Source organism: Saimiri boliviensis, chromosome 3, assembly GCF_048565385.1.
Source record: "Saimiri boliviensis isolate mSaiBol1 chromosome 3, mSaiBol1.pri, whole genome shotgun sequence".
NCBI classification, from domain to species: domain Eukaryota; kingdom Metazoa; phylum Chordata; class Mammalia; order Primates; family Cebidae; genus Saimiri; species Saimiri boliviensis.
In genome coordinates this window covers 40,707,547-40,726,332 of record NC_133451.1, presented here as the reverse complement: position 1 = coordinate 40,726,332, position 18,786 = coordinate 40,707,547, and the positions used below count along the sequence as shown (strand labels likewise).

Genomic DNA, 18,786 nt, shown 5'->3' with positions numbered 1-18,786 from the left:
TTTCTCTGTACTCTATTTCTGCTTCCTTGCGCAATTTTTTCTCTCTGGCAAGAGCTTCCAGGCTTCCCCAAACTTCCAAAGATCTGTGCATACAAACATGGTCACCACAATGAACAACTGTAATGACTTTATTGACATCACATTTACATCTAAATTCTCTAATGAGAATCTTACAACAAAGCATAAGGTACTTTCAGAGAAACATAAAGGACTTAAGGAACTTTTCCAAATTAAATCTAAAAAATTCAACAGCAAATTTTCTTACACATTATGACATATATTTACTTGAGAAATACATACTAGTAACTCACAGATATACAAATTTGCAAATACAAAAATATTGCTTTAAAAAGTCATTTAAAAATTCTGAATCTGTCTAAAATGTATTTTTATTAATCCAAAATTTGGCTTGCACTTTTATTCTGAAAGAATGACATTCTTACTTTGCCTCCACATCCGATCTCAAGTATACAGTAAAAGACTCAGTATCTTCATGGGGACTTCGTCGTCTGATTTTTCGAAGTTGTTCTAGATCACTAGAGAAAGAAATACGTTGTATTTATTCAGACAAGGTACATACAGTTTATATACTTAAAAAGGATTACGAAGGGCAGATAAAAACAACAACATTGATCCCCATCTTAGAGGAATATAGATCTGAATGACTTTTAAAGATCAGTTTAAGATCACATTTTGGATACAAAAATATTCTAGAGACAGTGAAAAAAAATTACTCTTGATGTTCACTGTAGACATCACAATATAATATGTGGAGATTCAATTCCCTCACCAGTGCTTGTATTTTATTTGCTATGGGCACACCACTGCCATCTCTAATGTATGGGGAAACAAAGTCAAAAGTTAGGTAATGTACAGTGGCTCACACCTGTAATCCCAGCACTTTGAGAGGCCGAAGCAGGTGGATCACCCGAGGTCAGGAGTTCAAAACTCCCAAGGTCAACATGGTGAAAAGCCATCTCTACTAAAAAAAATACAAAAATTAGCTGGGTGTGGTGGTGTCCGCCTGTAGTCTCACCTACTCAGGAGGCCAAGGAAGGAGAATCACTTGAACCTAAGAGGCAGACATTACAGTGAGCCAAGATCGCACCACTGTACTTCAGCCTGGGAGACAAAGTGAGACTCCATCTTAAAAAAAAAAGTGAAAAATAGGCAAGGTGTGGTGGCTCGCACCTGTAATTCCAGCACTGTGGGAGGCCAAGGTGGGTGAATCACTGGAGGTCAAGAGTTCGAGACTGTTCTGTGCAACATGGCAAAACCCCGTCTCTGCAATAAATGTAAAAATTAGCCAAGTGTGGTGGTACACAGCCGCAGTCCCAGCTACTTGGGAGGCTGAGGTGGGAGAATCACTGGAGCCTAGGGAGATAGAGGCTGCAGTGAGCCATGATTGTGCACTATACTCCAGCCTGGACAACAGAGTGAGACCCTGTCTCAAAAAAACAAAACAAAAAAAAAAAAGAAAAGAAAATATCATCCCTCTACTTAAGACTTTAAGTTAAAAATTTACAGTCATTATTTGTTTATATGTAGATTAATACTAAGTGATATCCATTCAAAGGTATCAAATCATAACGAGTATATGTCAATTACATGCTATTTGTTTTCCTTTCTCTTAAATTCTGAAAGGCTTATATATTCATCAAGTCACTGCTAAATAGTCATTCTATATTTAATCATGAATCTTCCTATGGAAATTTTGTAAAAGCAATCAAACAACCTATAAATTAAAAGTTGGTGACTATGGAATGTTATCAAGTTCTAGAAATTAAACCTAGATTTAAAAAAAATCAGTAGCCATCACATGCTAGCAAAAATGTATGGATCAGCTTTCAAAAGATATATATTCTAGCTCCCCTTGTCACTGACTCACTTAAATTAGGTGGGTCAATCACTAACATCTTGTATTATGTCCATCCTGGCCTATTGAAGTGGAGACAACAATGCCTAATCCACTTAATTCACTATTTTTGTGAGAACTAAATCAATATTATAATTAGTTGTTGATTTAATAGTTATAAAAGTTAAAATTGTAGGAATATCTATTTCTTGATATATACCAAAGAGACTGTGACAATGAGAAAGAGTGAAAAAAAGATAGATCATCTGATTTCTCTAACTGGCACTCAAAGGAGGGAGAAAAGTTTAAATCTGTGACTAATATAATTTCAATAAATCTCTATAAATATAAGAAAATTAATAATAACAGATATTGGAAAGTAGTAAAAATAATTTATACTCAAAAGAAACCACATTTGGGAACATGAACATAAATTTAACTCACTAAATTAAGTATTCAACTCCGCTGGCCAAAAAAACAAAAAAGCAAACATACAAATATGCAAATAATCTTATTGAAAATTCTGTCACATACCAATGACTTAACAATTTAACTCCTAAGATTCTTGTGTGATGGAGAGGTTTTGAAGAACTTCACTTTGTGGGTTTAAGAAACTAAAAAAGACTAGAAGTGCTAATGCTAGGGCAGGATTCAGTTTAGTTAGCTAATAATTTTTAACATTTTTGATGGAATATTCTTCATTTTAAGGAGCCAATAGAAAATTTTCAACATATGGATGGTAGCAGGTAATATACTCTAAGAAAGGAATAGTTATTTAGATTAGATATGACATACTGCTACTTTTTTTTTAATTACCTGGATTTAAGGCAGAACTCATTTATTGCTCTGACTCCGGTGATGAAATTATTCTGAGTGTACTTTGATCCATACTCCCTTTTCTTAAGGACTGCTTTAACTAAACCGAAAACATAGGAAAACATAATAAATATGCACATTGAAAGTCACATGTGAAGATGAATATAGGCTGATACTTAAGAGGCTTCACTAATGAATTTCACAGAAAACTGATCTTTTTCACTGAATAACATCAGAAAAAAAATTATCCATGTGCAGAATAGAATGAAATTGCATTTGTAACCATCTAGCTTTTGTCTCCACAGCTCATCTATAACTGATGCTAAAATGTCAACCTTCTTCTAATGAACACCTTTAATAGGTATTAATGGTCTGTCTAAATCAAATTAATACAATTTAAATTGCTTATGATCTAAATGAAAATGAACTGAAGTTTTGATAAAAAATTACAGAGTATTGGAAGGTCGAGGTAGGTGGATGACTTGAGGTCAGGAGTTCAAGACTAGCCTGGCCAACATGGTAAAACCCATCTCTATTAAAAAAATACAAAAATTGGCCAGGTGTGGTGGTGGGTCCCAGCTTCTCTGGAGGCTGAGGCATGAGAATCACTTGAACCTGAGAAGCAGAGGTTGCAATGAAAGAGGATAATGCCACTGCACTCCAGCCTGTGCCACAAAGTCAGACTCTGTGCAAAAAAAAAAAAAAAAAAAAAATTAGAGTAGTTCAGGGTTTTTCAAACTGTGAGGTGAAATCAGCATTTCGTACAAAGTAGAAATAGAAAGTAATCAAAGACTACTACATATAATTAAGAATAAGTGTGTGAAAACCTTTTTTTCAGTTACATATACTAACCTATATGTATACTAGGTTGATAATTAGTATGTCTTATGTGGGTTGCAGTCAAAAAAGTTTAAAGCCACTAGACTATTTCACATAATGTAATAAAACTGAAGGAATAATTTCATCAGTTAAAAATACCAAAAAAATACATTATAAATTACAGGTTAAATACTGCCTTCTAATAAACTGTTTTTCTACTGTCAAGTATCAAACTGCTCACAAAAAAGCCAGCAACACCAATACCGACACCAGTTTGGCATCAATTATAGCCCGTGAGTTAAAAATTACAGAACATTGATCTATAATAAAGCAGTATAAGGTGAGGATTTTGTTCATATGACAGAGAAAAATAACTTAAGCAAATATATGAAGAGCAAGAGCAAAATAACAAACTCATGCTCTGTTTCAAACTGTCACCCATTCACTTGATGTTCCATTCTCATATTTATTATTTCACAATTTTCTGTTCTACTTGCAAGTTGAAAGAGCAAATTCAACCTAAGATTCCTAAAATAACATAATATACTTACACTAAATACACAAATATTACTTAGTAAGAATATTTCAAAAATAAAGCTCAATATAAAAATCAAAACCTTATCTGAAAAAACTATATAAAGACATTCAGATTTCTTTTTGCATGAGTTTCAGGCCTCTAAACTGCCTTACTCCCAAAATACTAAAATTCAAAATTCAGATGAGTTCCTCTGGAGCAGAAAGAATTACATCTCTCTTTAAAAACATTACTTTAAAAAATATATAATTAGTTTTACAAAATTTCTTCCAAATAGCAGAAAAATCCTGATCCACGTTACCAATGATGACAATGATGGCTACTATAACAACATTAATTATTATTAATTGACTGTCTACCAAGTGTTAATCAAAGTTACCCTAAAAAAGAGGTCTCATTTTCAGCACCATGTTAAAGGAGAGAAAACTAAGTCTCAGAGAAGTCAAGTAAATTGCCCAGGGTCAGCCAGCTAGTAAGCAGTAGAGCCACAATTTTAACCCAGTTTCTGTCTTATGCCAAAGCCACATTGCTCTTAATCACAGATTTGCTGCCTCCATGAAACAGCTGCTTTGAAAATGGGAACCACAGCCTGCTATACAAAGAGAGCTACAAACAGGAATTCCTTCAGTTTCTCCTGGAAAAGAAAGTCGAACAAGAACGGCCAAACTTTACCTGGATTTGAACAAGCAGTAGCTGAAAGGTGTTGGTCTCTTGTTCTTTAATTGCATTACTCGTCTAAAAATGATAATGCAATTGATGATTCTTAATTGCCATTATTCTTTTCTTTGGACTTTTGAAATAATGTGTGATAAAAATGTAAAATAAATTTTAGTAGAAAATTAGTTTCTACATAAAAGAATAAATCCTTATGGTTAATCTATTTAAATAAAAGTAAATATAAACTATACTGTTAGAATAATATAAAGAGCTCTACATAAACCAATGTTAAATATATTTACCTCTTACTTGGAGAGGGTCTGGCTTAAGTGGAGCTTTGAGTTCTGCGCCTATATCTTCTGCTGTAAAGTTCATTAAAAGAAGTTTACATTAAACAACTGCTTTCATACAACTCTATAAACTTAATTAATATTAGCCAACTTACTACAGCAATGCGTAAAAAAGACAATATATCCTAGACCATGTTTGGATTCATCTTAAGAACGTAAGAGTAGTTAAACATTAAACAAAAGCTATTTATCTCTTTAACAGACTAAAGAAGAGAGAGTACGGAATCATTTCAGAAGCTAAAGAAAAAGTATTTTTACAATTCAACATCATGCAAATCTCAAACCCTTTTAGAAGATTAGAACAAAAAGAAATTTCTTTAAAGGTTAAAACAATCCTATAACAAACACTGTCTTTAATGGTGAACATCTAAATACATTCCTTTAAATTAAGGAACAAAGAATGCATAGTTTTTCCATTTAAAACTGTACCAGAGATACCATTCATGAATAAAGAATGATTACTAAGTGGAACTGGAACAACTGTACAACCCTCCTGTCAAAAAAAACTTTAAATAAAAGAATATTTGAATCTACCTCCCACCATAAAGAAAAAACAATTATAGGTAGATTAATTAATTACTTAAATGTTAAGGTATTTACATGCCTCACAACAGACAATATGGAATTCTTTTATGTAGACAATATAGAATACTTTTATGGTACAGAAAGATTTCTTAAACAAGATATAAACAGTACAAGAAAAACTTAATAAATTTCTGCTAAATTAAACTCAGAAACGGTTCATCAAAGAATTCCATAAAAAAGGAGAGAAAAAAGAAAGGCCTCAAACTGAGAGAAGATATTTCCAACAAATAGAAGCAACACAGGTAATCAAGAATATTTAAATAAGTCCTCGAGATCAAGAAAATGACACTTCATTAGAAAAAAATAGGAAGAACAAACTTGCACAGAAAAGGATATATATAAATAACCAATAAACACTTGAAAAAAATGACTGCCTCATTATTAATAGAATCCAAATGAAATTACAAGATGCTATTTTATAACCATCAGATCAAGAAAAAGGAAAATATGACAATACCTAATGTTGGCAAGGGTATGGGACAACAAAAATGCATACACTGCTGGTGGAAATATAAACAGGCACAATACCTTGGTAAACAAGTTGGCACTATCTACCATATTTGAACGCAAGTATAATTTATGACCCAGTAATTCTTCTATGTCAATATATTTGGCTTCAAGAAACTCTTGCACAAGGGCACAAGGACAGAGGGACATGAGTGTTCAGAGCAGCACTCTGTTCTGTTGTTATAAACTGGAAACAATCCAAATGCCCATTAGCAAGAGAATAGATAAACCACATCATATTCATACAACATTTCATATAGCAATGAATAATAACAAACATAATAATGGCCATCTTTCTTTGAGCTTTTATTGTGTTCTAAGCACTACTCTAAGCATGTATCAACTCATTTAACTCACACAATGTCCCTGAACAGTATGTGCTATAATTATCTCCAAGAAAACTAATGAACTAGACACATGCCAATCAATAGTTAGGATAAATCTTAGCAACTAAATTTAATGAAAAAAGTAAATTACAAAAGAATACATACAATAAGCTATCACAACAAAGTTTATATACAAGCAAAAATAAACAATCAGGCTATGCACAAATGTATAAAGCTATTTTCTTTTTTTAATCACATGGATACATAGGACAAATGGAGATGTGAGAATGTGATCAAGATGGTGAAGTTCTTAGCTTGAGCAGTAAATTCCAAAGTTTGATTCTATTATGTTTTTTAACTTACACATATATTATAACATTCTTTTGTATGTATCAAATATCATTAAAATCTCACCCTTAAAACATTTTCCATTATATTTATATCCTCATTATATAATATTTCAGAGTTTATGAAGAATGGCTACATTTACTAAGCATTTAACATGTGCCATGTACTGTCCTATGCACTTTACAAATTATTTCATTTAACTGTCACAAAATTGTTCTGAGGAAAATACTATTATCTTCATCTTACGAGGAAACTGAAGCACAGAGATCATAACTTCCCCCCAAAGTCACAAAGCCAGTTTTTCCTCATTATGAGGAAACTGAGGCATAAAAGGTTTTGCAAATTCTCCCAGTCACATAGTAGTATTTTAAACACGGAGGCCCAGTCATTTTGTTTCACTGTTTTACTCTATACTCTTAACCACTTTCCTGTATTGCCTATGTTTAGAATAATATTTAATTTTATGTGTAGGTTTTTGTGTATTTTTCTAAGGGAGAAAAAAGATGTAGATACTGGATTACCAATACTTGATACACTGATTTTCTTTCTTCTTTTTTTTTTTGAGACAGAGTCTCACTCTGTCACCAGGCTGGAGTACAGTGGTGCAATCTCGGCTCACTGGAACCTCTGCCTCCCAGGTTTAAGCAATTCTCCTGCCTCAGCTTCCTGAGTAGCTGGGACTACAGACGCATGCCACCACACCCAGATAATTTTTTTTGTATGGCTGACTTCCTTTGGGGAATATATCTAGCAATGGGATTGCTGGTAGCTCTATTTTTGGTTTTTTGAGGAGCCTCTAAATCAGGGGTCCCCAAACTACAGCCCGTGGGCCACATGCAGCCCCCTGAGACCATTTATCCGGCCCCTGCCGCACTTCAGGAAGGGGCACCTCTTTCATTGGTCAGTGAGAGGAGCACAGTATGTGGCGGCGCTGCAAACCACGGCGTTGCTCACATACAGTACTACTTCCGGTGACACTGGATGCACAAGTCACGGCTCCGGAAGCGTGTCATATGACGCACATCTGGTCTGCGGCTGCGGCACCCCACATCACCGGAAGCAGTGTGGAATAACAGCAGAAGTAGGAAGAAAGGCAAAGCACTATAACCATTACTACACAGTACAATGGCCCCCATACTCCCCCAAATGTACAAGAACATAATGGCCCCTATAACCTCCCTTTGCCCAAAAGTCGCCCCCCACATTACTACACACCATGTTTCCCCTATTATAAGACCCTGTCTTATATTAATTTTACCCCCAAAAGACGGGGGCTGTCTTATGTTTAGAAGGTGTCTTATAATAGGGGAAACATGCAGCAGTGGGCTTCCCACAGAAGAAGCCCACTGCTGCTGCAGATGTCCAGGACGCTGTATACACAGTGTCACAGGCTGATCACCGCCATCCCTGTATACAGCACTGGAGGCGGTGCTGGGCTTGTGACACTGTATACCGCTGTCTGGGATAGTGGAGGCAGCAGCGCTGGTTGTGAAGGGTGTCACATCTTGCATAATCCAGCCCTCCAACGGTCTGAGGGACAGTGAACTGGCCCCCTGTGTAAAAAGTTTGGGGACCTCTGCTCTGAATTGTTCTTCACAGTAGCTGTACTAACTTACATTACCGCCAACAGTGTACAAGGGTTCCTTTTTCTCCACATCCTCACTAGCATTTGTTACTGCCTGTCTTTTGGATAAAAGGCCTTTGAACTGGAGTGAGATATATCTCATTATAGTTTTGATTTGCATTTTTCTGATGATGAATGATGTTGAGCACTTTTTCATATACCTATTTGCTACTTGCATGCCTTCTTTTGAAAATGTCTATTGAGATTTTTTGCCCACATTTTAATCAGATTATTAGATTTTTTTCCCCACAGAGTTATTTAAGCTCCTTATGTATTCTAGTCAGATTGATAGTTTGTTAAGTATTTTCTCCCATTTTGCGGGTTGTCTCTTCATTTTGTTGACTGTTTCCTTTGCTATGCGGAAGCCTTTTAACTTGATGTGATCCCATTTGTCCATTTTTGCTCTGGTGGCCTGGGCTTGTGCAGACTAACTCAAGAAATCTTTGCCCAGTCCAACGTCCTCGAGAGTTTCCACAATGTTTTCTTTAAGTAGTTTCATTATTTGAGGTCTTAGATTTCAGTCTTTAATCCATTTTGGTTTGATTTTTTTTATGTGGCAAGAGAAGGGGTCTAGTTTCACGTTTCTGCATATGGACAAGCAGTTTTTCCCCAGCATCATTTATTGAATAGACAGTCCTTTCCCCAGTGTATGCTTTTGGCACATCTGTTAAAAATGAGCTTATCGTAGATCTATGGATTCACTTCTGGGCTCTGTATTCTGTTCCATTGGTCTATGTGTCTGTTTTTATGCCAGTAAAACAATATAAAGGATTTAGGTTTAGTAACCTAAATCTATGCTGTTTAGGTTAAAAAAGCTCTGTAGTGTAATCTCAAGTCAAGTAATATAATTCCTCCACAGTTTTTTTCTTGTTGCCCAGAAAGCAAAGGTGGGTGGGTGGGGGGGGTGACTTGGAATAACAACCAGGAAAGAGAAAGAGGAAAAATAAATGTTATTCTAGAATTTCACAGTGATCTAAATTTCTTCCATCATACTATTTTTTTTAAGAGACAGGATCTTGCTATGTCACCCAGGCTGTAGTGCAATGGCGAGATCATAGCTCCCTGCCACCTCCAACTCCTGGGCTCAGTAATCCTACCTTAGCTTCTCTAGTAGCTGGGACCAGAAGTGCACACTGTCACACCCAGCTAATTTTTAAAATTTTTTTGTAGAGATGAGGTGTCCCTATCTTGCCCAGACTTGTCTCAACTCCTGGGCTTAAGTGATCCTCCCTCCTTGGCTTCTCAAAGGGCTGGGAGTACAGGTCTGAGCCACTGAGCCTGGCCTCATACTACTACACTTGATTATAATTTTAGCATTTAATATTAAAAGAAAACTTACTGTTTTATTATCAGTAGTTTTACCAGGACACTTTATCCATTTGTTCTTCATTGTCTCTTAAATATCTCATCACTTCTGTAACTCTGGGTTTCTTCTGCGTCTTGTAGGAGGTACATGCTTTAATAGTTTTTTTGTTTGTTTTTTAATGTGATTAGCAAAATGACACTCATTTTTTGGGAAATGACGATGGGTAATATGTACAAAAACAATAGCATAAGACCTACTATTTGACAGCACAATAGGGTGACTACAGTTAGTAATAACTTAATTGTATATTTTAAAATTACATTAGACGTTTTTAAATTATATATTATTTACAGAATGTAAGTGGATTGTTTGTAAATCAAAGCGCTTATTTCACACTGCATGTCTGTATCAAAACATCTCATGTACTCCATATATACACCTATTATGTACCTCTCAAAATTTTAGAAAATAAATTTTTTTAAATGGCATTCATCTTTATATGTATAATGTTCCTATTTTTACCTTCACTCCTCAATGATTATTTAGATCACCATAAAATTCTAGAGTAGCCCTTATTTTTCCTCTTGCTCCTTTCCTGGATATTACCCCAAATCATTCCCCCACCTTTGCTTTCTGCATATTTTTGCAGGTAAAAATTCTACTTCAGTAGAGCAACAATTAGGCTGATAGTACTCTAATTTTTCTCTTTGTCAGCTTTTAAATTGCATTGTTTCTTGTTTTGGTTTTTAAATTTGTGGTTTCTCTACAAAGTGTCAGGAGTGGATTTCTTTTTATTTATCCTGCTTGGTACTCAAAACATATTTTTGATCTGAGAATTCCTGTTTTTCTCAAATTCTGGAAAATTCTCATCTACTGTCTCTTTATATGTTGATTCCTCACCATTTCCCTAAAGGCTAGAGCTGCATGCCTCTTAAATGCTTTCAATTTTTAGAAATCTTTTTGCCTTCCTATGTGCCTTTAGACTGAATTTCAATTTACTAACTCTCCTTCTAACTGTGACTATTTAATCTACAAAATTTTTACTATAGTGGCTATACTTTCATTTCTAAGATATCTGATTGTCTCCTTTTCATAATTACTTGCTCTGGTTTTATTTCTGCAAGTTAGTGTTTCAAAACTCCCTGTGATTTTTAATGAATATGAGTCCTTCATTTAACCATTCGAGAACATTAAACTTATTTTAAAGCAATTGAAACTGTTATTTTAACTTCATCTAAAATTAATTCATATTTGTTGATTCTGTTAGCTTTCTTAGCATTAGTATTCTTCATGTACTTTGAAATTTTAGAATTTGCAATCTTATCCTAAATAGGGTATATCCTTTCATTCTCCTTTTCACATTCTTCTGTTCAGAGTTCAATCTAATACCTCTATGCAGAACTCATACTGCCAGTTTAATTTCATATTGTCAGTTTGAAATTTCTTCCCCTCAATCCAGTCTTTAAGCCAGGAAACATCAGGTTTCAATTCCTGGTTGATATGTTTTGGCTCTGTGTCTCCATCCAAATCTCACCTTGAATTATAAATCCCTTAATCCTCACGTGTCAAGGGGAGGACCGGGTAGAGGTAATCAGATCACAGGGAAGTTTCCCCCATGCTGTTCTCATGATAGTTCCAAGATCTGATGGTTTTTTAAGTGTCTTGCATTTCCCCTGCCTGCATTCATTTTCTCTGCTGCCACCCTGTGAAGAGGTGCCTTCTGCCATGACTGTAAGTTTCCTGAGGCCTCCCCAGTCATGTGGAACTGTGAGTCAATTAAACCACTTCATAAATTACCCAGTCTCCTAGCTGCCACTCCCAGGTTACAGACCCAGAGCCCAGATACTAGTTTCCCATTTCTTTGATATAACATGTCTTTTGTTAGTCCAATTATGTCTTCAATTTTCTCTTTTTATACTTTATTATTCCAATGAATGGTTAGAACAGGTGCCTCAAAGCATGTATTCATGATACCTCTGTGATCAGAAGTTCTGCCTATCCATTGAGTTACCTTTTTCAAAGCTTATATGAAGCAATTAAATGCCAATATATTAAGCATTAACAAAAGCAAAGACCTATTTGAAGTAAAAGCAAAATATTTTACATTTAATTTTTAGTATATTTTCTGGCAATTGTTTTTCAGTGAAAAACACTGGTGGGGGGGAGGGAAGGAGAGAGAGAGAAAGAGAGAGAGAGAGAGAGAGAGAGAGAGAATGTTTATTTATTTATTTTTGTTTTTATTTTTTGACATGGGGTCTTGCTGTGTCACCCAGGCTGGATTGTGGTGGCACAATCAGGGCTCACTGCAACCTCGACCTCATGGGCTCAAGTGATCCTCCCATCTCAGTCTCCTGAGTAGCTGGGACTACAAGCACATGCCACCACACCTAGCTAATCATTTTATTTTTTTGTACAGATGGGGGTCTCCCTATGTTACCTAGGCTGGTCTCAAACTCCTGACCTCAAGAGATGCTTAAACCTGGACTCCAAAAGTGCTAGATTACAGGTGTGAGCCACTGCACTTGGCCAACATACAGTGTGTTTTGATACCTAAAGCATGTACAGAAAACCTAAAAAGCCTTTAAATATTTGCCAAATCCTAAATAGGTTATGATGTCATACTGGTAAACTGAAGACAAGCTTAAAAACACTTCTATTTAATAACTACATTTGACCTTGAAAAGTTAAATTTACTATAATTTTATTTTTGTCTAGCTAAACAGCAAGCAAATTCTAAAGCATCTTTAGGTATAGAATCTATATATTAATTTTTTACAATTTAGCTTTGGGAAATAGAAAGCAGGGAAGAGAAAAGAGAAGGGAAAAGGGTGGAATAATATATTTTCAAAACTTACCTAATGCCCAAACAACTGGTATCTACTGTCAAAAGTTTCAGAAACAAACCTAGTTTCTACAATGCTCAAAATCATTCAACTAAATCACATTAAATGAGTTGCTCTAAGTTGTATACTTCTGGATAGTCTTCTCACCACAAACTGTCTAGATGTTACTAAATATATGTTATAAAGCACAAACAAGAATGCAAGTAAACGGCTTAAACACATGTATGACTACTTATTTTGCATGACACCAACTTAATAAACTCCCACTGCATCACTGGAGTAGAATCTTTATGATTTCAATGAGTAACCAAACATTCTATCCATGAATATCTCTAGACATTTGTTTTAAGCTCAAATCCTGGCTGTTTGCCACACATCTGCTGTCATTATCAAAATTAAAACTAATTTTACTAAAATTTAACACATCTGAATGCTACTTAAAAACTTAAGGATTCCTTAGCAAGTCTCTGCTTCTTAATGAGCTGTTCCTGACTTTATCATATGATTTGAATTATTCAAAACTCAACCTCAAATCCTTAAATATACAAATTATCTTTCAATCAAGCAATCATTTTGCTATCTATCTGATGGCTAACAAGGTCTAATGTGGCCTAAGCAAATCCTGAAAAATTGAGCCCAAAATAAAACTGTCAATAAATAATGTATTTCTAATATAAGAAAATAAACTAACATTTTAATTCCAGTCAGCAAAGAAATAATAATAATAAAAAAAAACAAATAGGCCGGGCGCGGTGGCTCAAGCTTGTAATCCCAGAACTTTGGGAGGCCGAGGCGGGTGGATCATGAGGTCGAGAGATCGAGACCATCCTGGTCAACATGGTGAAACCCCGTCTCTACTAAAAATACAAAAAATTAGCTGGGCATGGTGGCATGTGTCTGTAATCCCAGCTACTCAGGAGGCTGAGGCAGGAGAATTGCCTGAACCCAGGAGGCGGAGGTTGCAGTGAGCCGAGATCGTGCCATTGCACTCCAGCCTGGGTAACAATAGCGAAACTCCGTCTCAAAAAAAAAAAAAAAAAACAAATAAACTTCTATTTCTATTTGAAAGATTCTGAATGGGAAAACTATATTAAATATTTTCCTCTGAGTCTATGTTCACCTCAGCAGAGCATTATAACATATTTTACCTTTAATTTTATTATTTCATCACTATTTATTTTCCCTTAACTATGTCCTAATAAACATGCTTTTTTCTGGAACTTAGGGACTCATTACACTCTGCATTCTTTCATTGCATAAAATCAAACTCTCAATCAATATTTACCCAAGCAGTTCTCCATCACCACAAAAGAAAGGGAAGAAATTACACAGGTAAACCCAAAGGGAGGATGACGCTTAGGAAAAAATAATGAAAACAAGGAACCATTAAAATGTATACAGGTTTCTCAAGGAATCTGTAAAATCTTCCCTGTGAAACACATCTATCTAAAGGAAAAATAGTCTTGAAATGTTTATTATTCTTCATACACTATTCGAAGAGGACATTGTTCTCCTGACACAATATAGTCTGGTTTTTCTCCAACCACTCCTTTTAAAGTCTTTGTTGCAGGCTCCCCTTCTACCTGTCCCTTACCCATGTGGGGAATTTTGTACTAGAAGATCTTTCCTCACTCTAAACACTCTCCCTGCACTGTCTCAAACAGACCCATGACTTCAGTTACCATATGTGTACAGCTAAAAACTCCTAAATCTTTAGCTCTACATTAGAACTCTATGCATTCACTCACTTATAAATATTATGTCCCTACTATCAGCAAGACACTGAAGTTCATGCTGTCACAGAGCTTGCAAGCACGTAGTTGATGAGGAAATATATAAAATATTGAAAACATCAATCAGGAGTAAGTACTACCTACACAGAAAATTAAATTAGGTGTATTTAAAGACTTACTGGGTGGCTACTTTAGATTGAGTGATTTAAAAATGGTTCTATGCAGAGCTGACATTTAAACTGAGATATGAATGACTCAAAGAGGTTGAGCCACGTGAAGAAGGGCACCTTGGAAAGAGCAACCAGAGCAAAGGACCTGTAACAACAAGCTTGCCATTTTTTCAGAACGAAAAGAAGACTGCTTTGGCTGAAACATAATGAGCAAGCAAGAGAGTAGAGAAGAAAATAAAGAGGAATATGGAAGACAGATCAGGTAGAGAGAACTCTGAGAGTCAGAATAATAAATTTTAATTTTATTGTAGCAGTCTCAGCTTTGTTCTATGGGTAACTGGAAGCTAATGGAGAGTTTTAATTAAAAAAGTGACATGATCTGTTTTTAAAAAGACCTAACTTGTTATGTGAAAAATGAATTACAGAAGGACAAGAATGGAAGCAGAGATCCCAGGGAGAAGACTGGGATCAGACAAGAGATAATCATATGTTGAAGTAGGATGGTAGTTGTGTTAAGATGTGTGACATCTTTTTTTTTTTTTTGAGATGGAGTCTTGGTCTTTCCCAGGCTGGAGTGCAGCGGCAGGATCACTACAACCTCCACTTCCTGGGTTCAAGCTATTCTCCTGCCTCAGTCTTCCTAGTAGCTGGGGTTATAGACATGCACCACCATGCCTGGCTAATTTTTTTATTTTTAGTAGAGATGGGGTTTCACCACATTGGCCAGGCTGGTCTTGAACTCCTGACCTCATGATCCACCTGTCTTGGTTTCCCAAAGTGCTGGGATTACATGCGTGAGCCACCATGCCCAGTCATTTTTTTTTTTTTTTTTTCTTAGAGACAGAGTCTCACTCTGTTGCCCAGGCTGCAGTGCAGTGGAGTGATCTCGGCTCACTGCAACCTCACGAGTGCAAGCTATTCTCTGCCTCAACCTCCCGAGTAGCTGGGATTACAGGCCCCCGTCACCATGGCTGGCTAATTTTTGTATTTTTAGTAGAGATGGGGTTTCATCATGTCAGCCGGATGATCTCGATCTCTTGACCTCGAGAGCCACCCACTTCGGCCTCCCAAAGTGCTTGGATTACAGGTGTGCCTGGCCTGATGTGTGACATCTTAAAAGATAATACAGTGACCAGCAGACTCACTGGATACCCAACTGCCTACTGGTCACTGCATTATCTGTTAAGATCTTTCATAGGCACTTATAATTCAGATGTCTAAAACCAAGCCATCATCATCATCTCATTAAAATATCCTCCAGCTCTAGTACTCCTAATTTTAGAAATAATCTACACAGTTGGCCAAACAGTAACCAAGCACTGCTCTTTACTTGACCCTCTCCTTCATCCCCCAAATTCAATTACTAAGTCCTATTCAGTTCCTAGATCTCTTAAGGTCATCTACTCCTTTAAAAAAAAAAAAGCATTATCAATACCCTAGTTCAGACCTTCATTTGTACTACTTTCAATCTCCCTCCTTTGCAATCTGTTTGCCATTCTGCAGCTAGCTGTCTTTCTAAAACCTTAAATCTGATTAAGTACCTCCCCTACTTGTATTAATAATACTCTGTTATTCCCACTACCTACAAAACAAAGTCCAAACTCCTGAACAAGAGCTTGATCTGACTACTGCTTAACTCTTCCCATTTTCTCATTACATGGCTGAGTAAAAGGGAGACTGCTTTGGCTGAAACATAATGAAGAAGCAAGAGAGTAGTAGAAAAAAATAAAAAGGAATATAGAAACTAGATCAGCATCTCTTCTACTTTCAACATTACCAAACTTACCACCAAATCCTCTACCACGAATTTTACCTCCTTTCTCCAACATTCACCATACCAACACCTACCTTTTTGTTTTTTACCTTTTTTTTTTTTTTTTTTTTTGAGCCACGGTCTCACTCTGTTGCCCAGGCTGGAGTGCAGTGGCACTATCATGGCTCACTGCAACCTTGACCTCTCAGGCTCAGATGATCCTCCTACCTCAACCTTCCAAGTAGCTGGGACTATAGGCACAAGCCACTATGCCCAGCTGATTTTTGTATTTTTTGTAGAGAGACAGAGTTTCACCATGTTGCTAAGGCTGGTCTCGAACTCCTGGGCTCAAGTGATCCGCCCACTTAGGCCTCCCAAAGTTCTAGGATTTTAGACGTGAGCTACCACATCTGGGCAATACATGCTTTTCTTTCAAGTCCCCAAGTAGGTATCACTTCCTATGGAAATCTTTCCTAACCACTCAAGACTCACTTAAGTGCCTCTCCTACGTGCCCCTGCAGCACAATGAATCCCCTCTATCACAGAACAGTCATCCCTCAGTATTTGTCAAGGACTGGTTCCAGGACTTCCCTACAGATACCACAATCCATGGATGCTCAAGTCCACCTTATAAAATGGTGCAGTATTTGCATATAACCTACGCACATCCTCCCACGTACTTTAAATAATCTCTAAATTACTTATAATACCTAATTCAATGCAAATGCTAAGTAAATCACTGTTATACTGCATTGTTTAGGAAATACTGACAAGAAAAAATGTCTATATATGTTCAGTACAGATGCAGTCATCCATTTTCCCCCTAAATCTTTTGATCCTTGGTTGGTTGAATCCAAAGATGCAGAACCCATAAGTACTGGGCCAAATGTTAAAATACAATTATCTGTTTGCTTAATTTTCTGCTTTAGTAATCAACTCTGAGTCACTCATTTGCTGCCATATAAAAAGTGCTCAATAAATACTTCTTGAGTAAATTAACAAATAAATGAATAAATAAAAGACTTGCTTTAATGCTTCTTTTTATTGAACCCCAAGCAAAATCTTTTTAAATGCATTGTTAGTCCAGCAAAAAATGATATGAAAAGGGCAAAAATGAAGTGAAAGCAGGACCTCTACAAACAAATGAACACACCAAAGCCAGCTTTCCCCTGATTTCTACTGAAGCTTGGATTCTTTGAGCTTATTTCTCCTTTACAGCTACAAGGTGCATGGGAGATCAAAGAATAAGACTAGGTTCTGCCCAAGATAAAGAGTCTAACAGGGGACACTGAGGTAAAATGCCACAGCCATGGCATCACTATGAACTGGAAATAAATAATACGCACAGAAGGGAACAGCAAGGAAACAGGCCTGTCTGTACTTTGGTGCTAAGTAGTGGGAAGAAAAAAAAACATTCTGAAAATCATACAGACAAGAGAACCCTAACACAAGTATACAATCTGAATTCACAATGTAAATCTAAAGCAGGTAACTGAATTTAATGTCGTCTCAACTGTATACCCAGTAGCTTACAGAAGCAAAAACAAACCCTCCCCGTAGGCAGAAAGGCATTTTCAATCCAGATAAACGTCAAATACTTTCAAGATACAAAATCATGGAAAATGAACAACTCACAGTTATAAAATACAGGTATGACATCATTAACAAGAGCAAAAAAGGGAAGAAAAGAATATAGTGAGAAACAGAAAGATTTTCTATAGCAGAATTTTCAGTAATAAATATAAAATAGCTAAGTTTAATGTATCTAATGTAATAAAAGGTAAGTCTGAAAATACAACCAAGGAATTAAAGACCAACCAAGCAAGGTAAAAAACAATTTCTAGAAATGAAAAATATGGCTAGGTATGGTGGCTCACACCTGTAATCCCAGCACTTTGGAAGGCTGAGGCAGGAAGACTGCTTGAGCCCAGGAGTTCGAGACCAGCCTGGGCAACACAGGGAGACCTTGTCTCTACAAAATATAAAAATAAATTAGCTGGGGATGTGGCACACAGTTGTTTTCTCAGCTACTTAGGAGGCTGAGGTAGGTTGAGCACAGGAGGTTAAGGCTGCAGTGAGCCATGATCTTACCACTGCACTCCAGCCTCGGCAACGATGAGACTTGGTCTCAAAAAAATAAATAAATAAATAAAATCATTTAAGTTAAAAACCCAAAATATCTAATCAACCAGCATATTAGAGGCAACTAATGATAGTGATCTTGGTAGACCTAAGGAAATAATACAGAATGCAGGGCAGAAAGGTAAAGAAATAGAAAATATGATGAGAGGTTCAGAGACATGAAAAGCAACATAAGATGATGTAACATATTTCTAATAGAAGTTCCAGAAGGAGATAATACAGAAATGAGAAGATGTAATATCTGAAAAGATAATAAAAGAGAACTGCAGAATTCCAGAACTGTAGTAAAATACTAATCCTCAGATCCAAGAAGCCCAACAAATTTCAGGTAGAATAAAGACAAAGAAATATATACGTAATCACTTCAGAATAAAACTGCCATTTATACCAAAGAAAAATGCTTTCAAAATAATCAAA

At 36.1% G+C, this 18,786-nt stretch overlaps 1 protein-coding gene across 1 annotated transcript in view; it reads right to left on the bottom strand.

Moving 5' to 3' along the window:
• The window catches only part of SLC30A9 (solute carrier family 30 member 9), a 102,926-nt gene that overhangs the window by 66,369 nt on the left and 17,771 nt on the right, over window positions 1-18,786 (bottom strand). The window contains exons 3-6 of the mRNA XM_003940971.3: window positions 4,985-5,044; window positions 2,672-2,771; window positions 444-536; window positions 1-83 (exon numbers count right to left, since the gene is read on the bottom strand). Of these exons, the coding sequence (XP_003941020.1) occupies window positions 1-83; window positions 444-536; window positions 2,672-2,771; window positions 4,985-5,044 (336 nt within the window). The remainder of the gene's footprint in view (window positions 84-443; window positions 537-2,671; window positions 2,772-4,984; window positions 5,045-18,786) is intronic.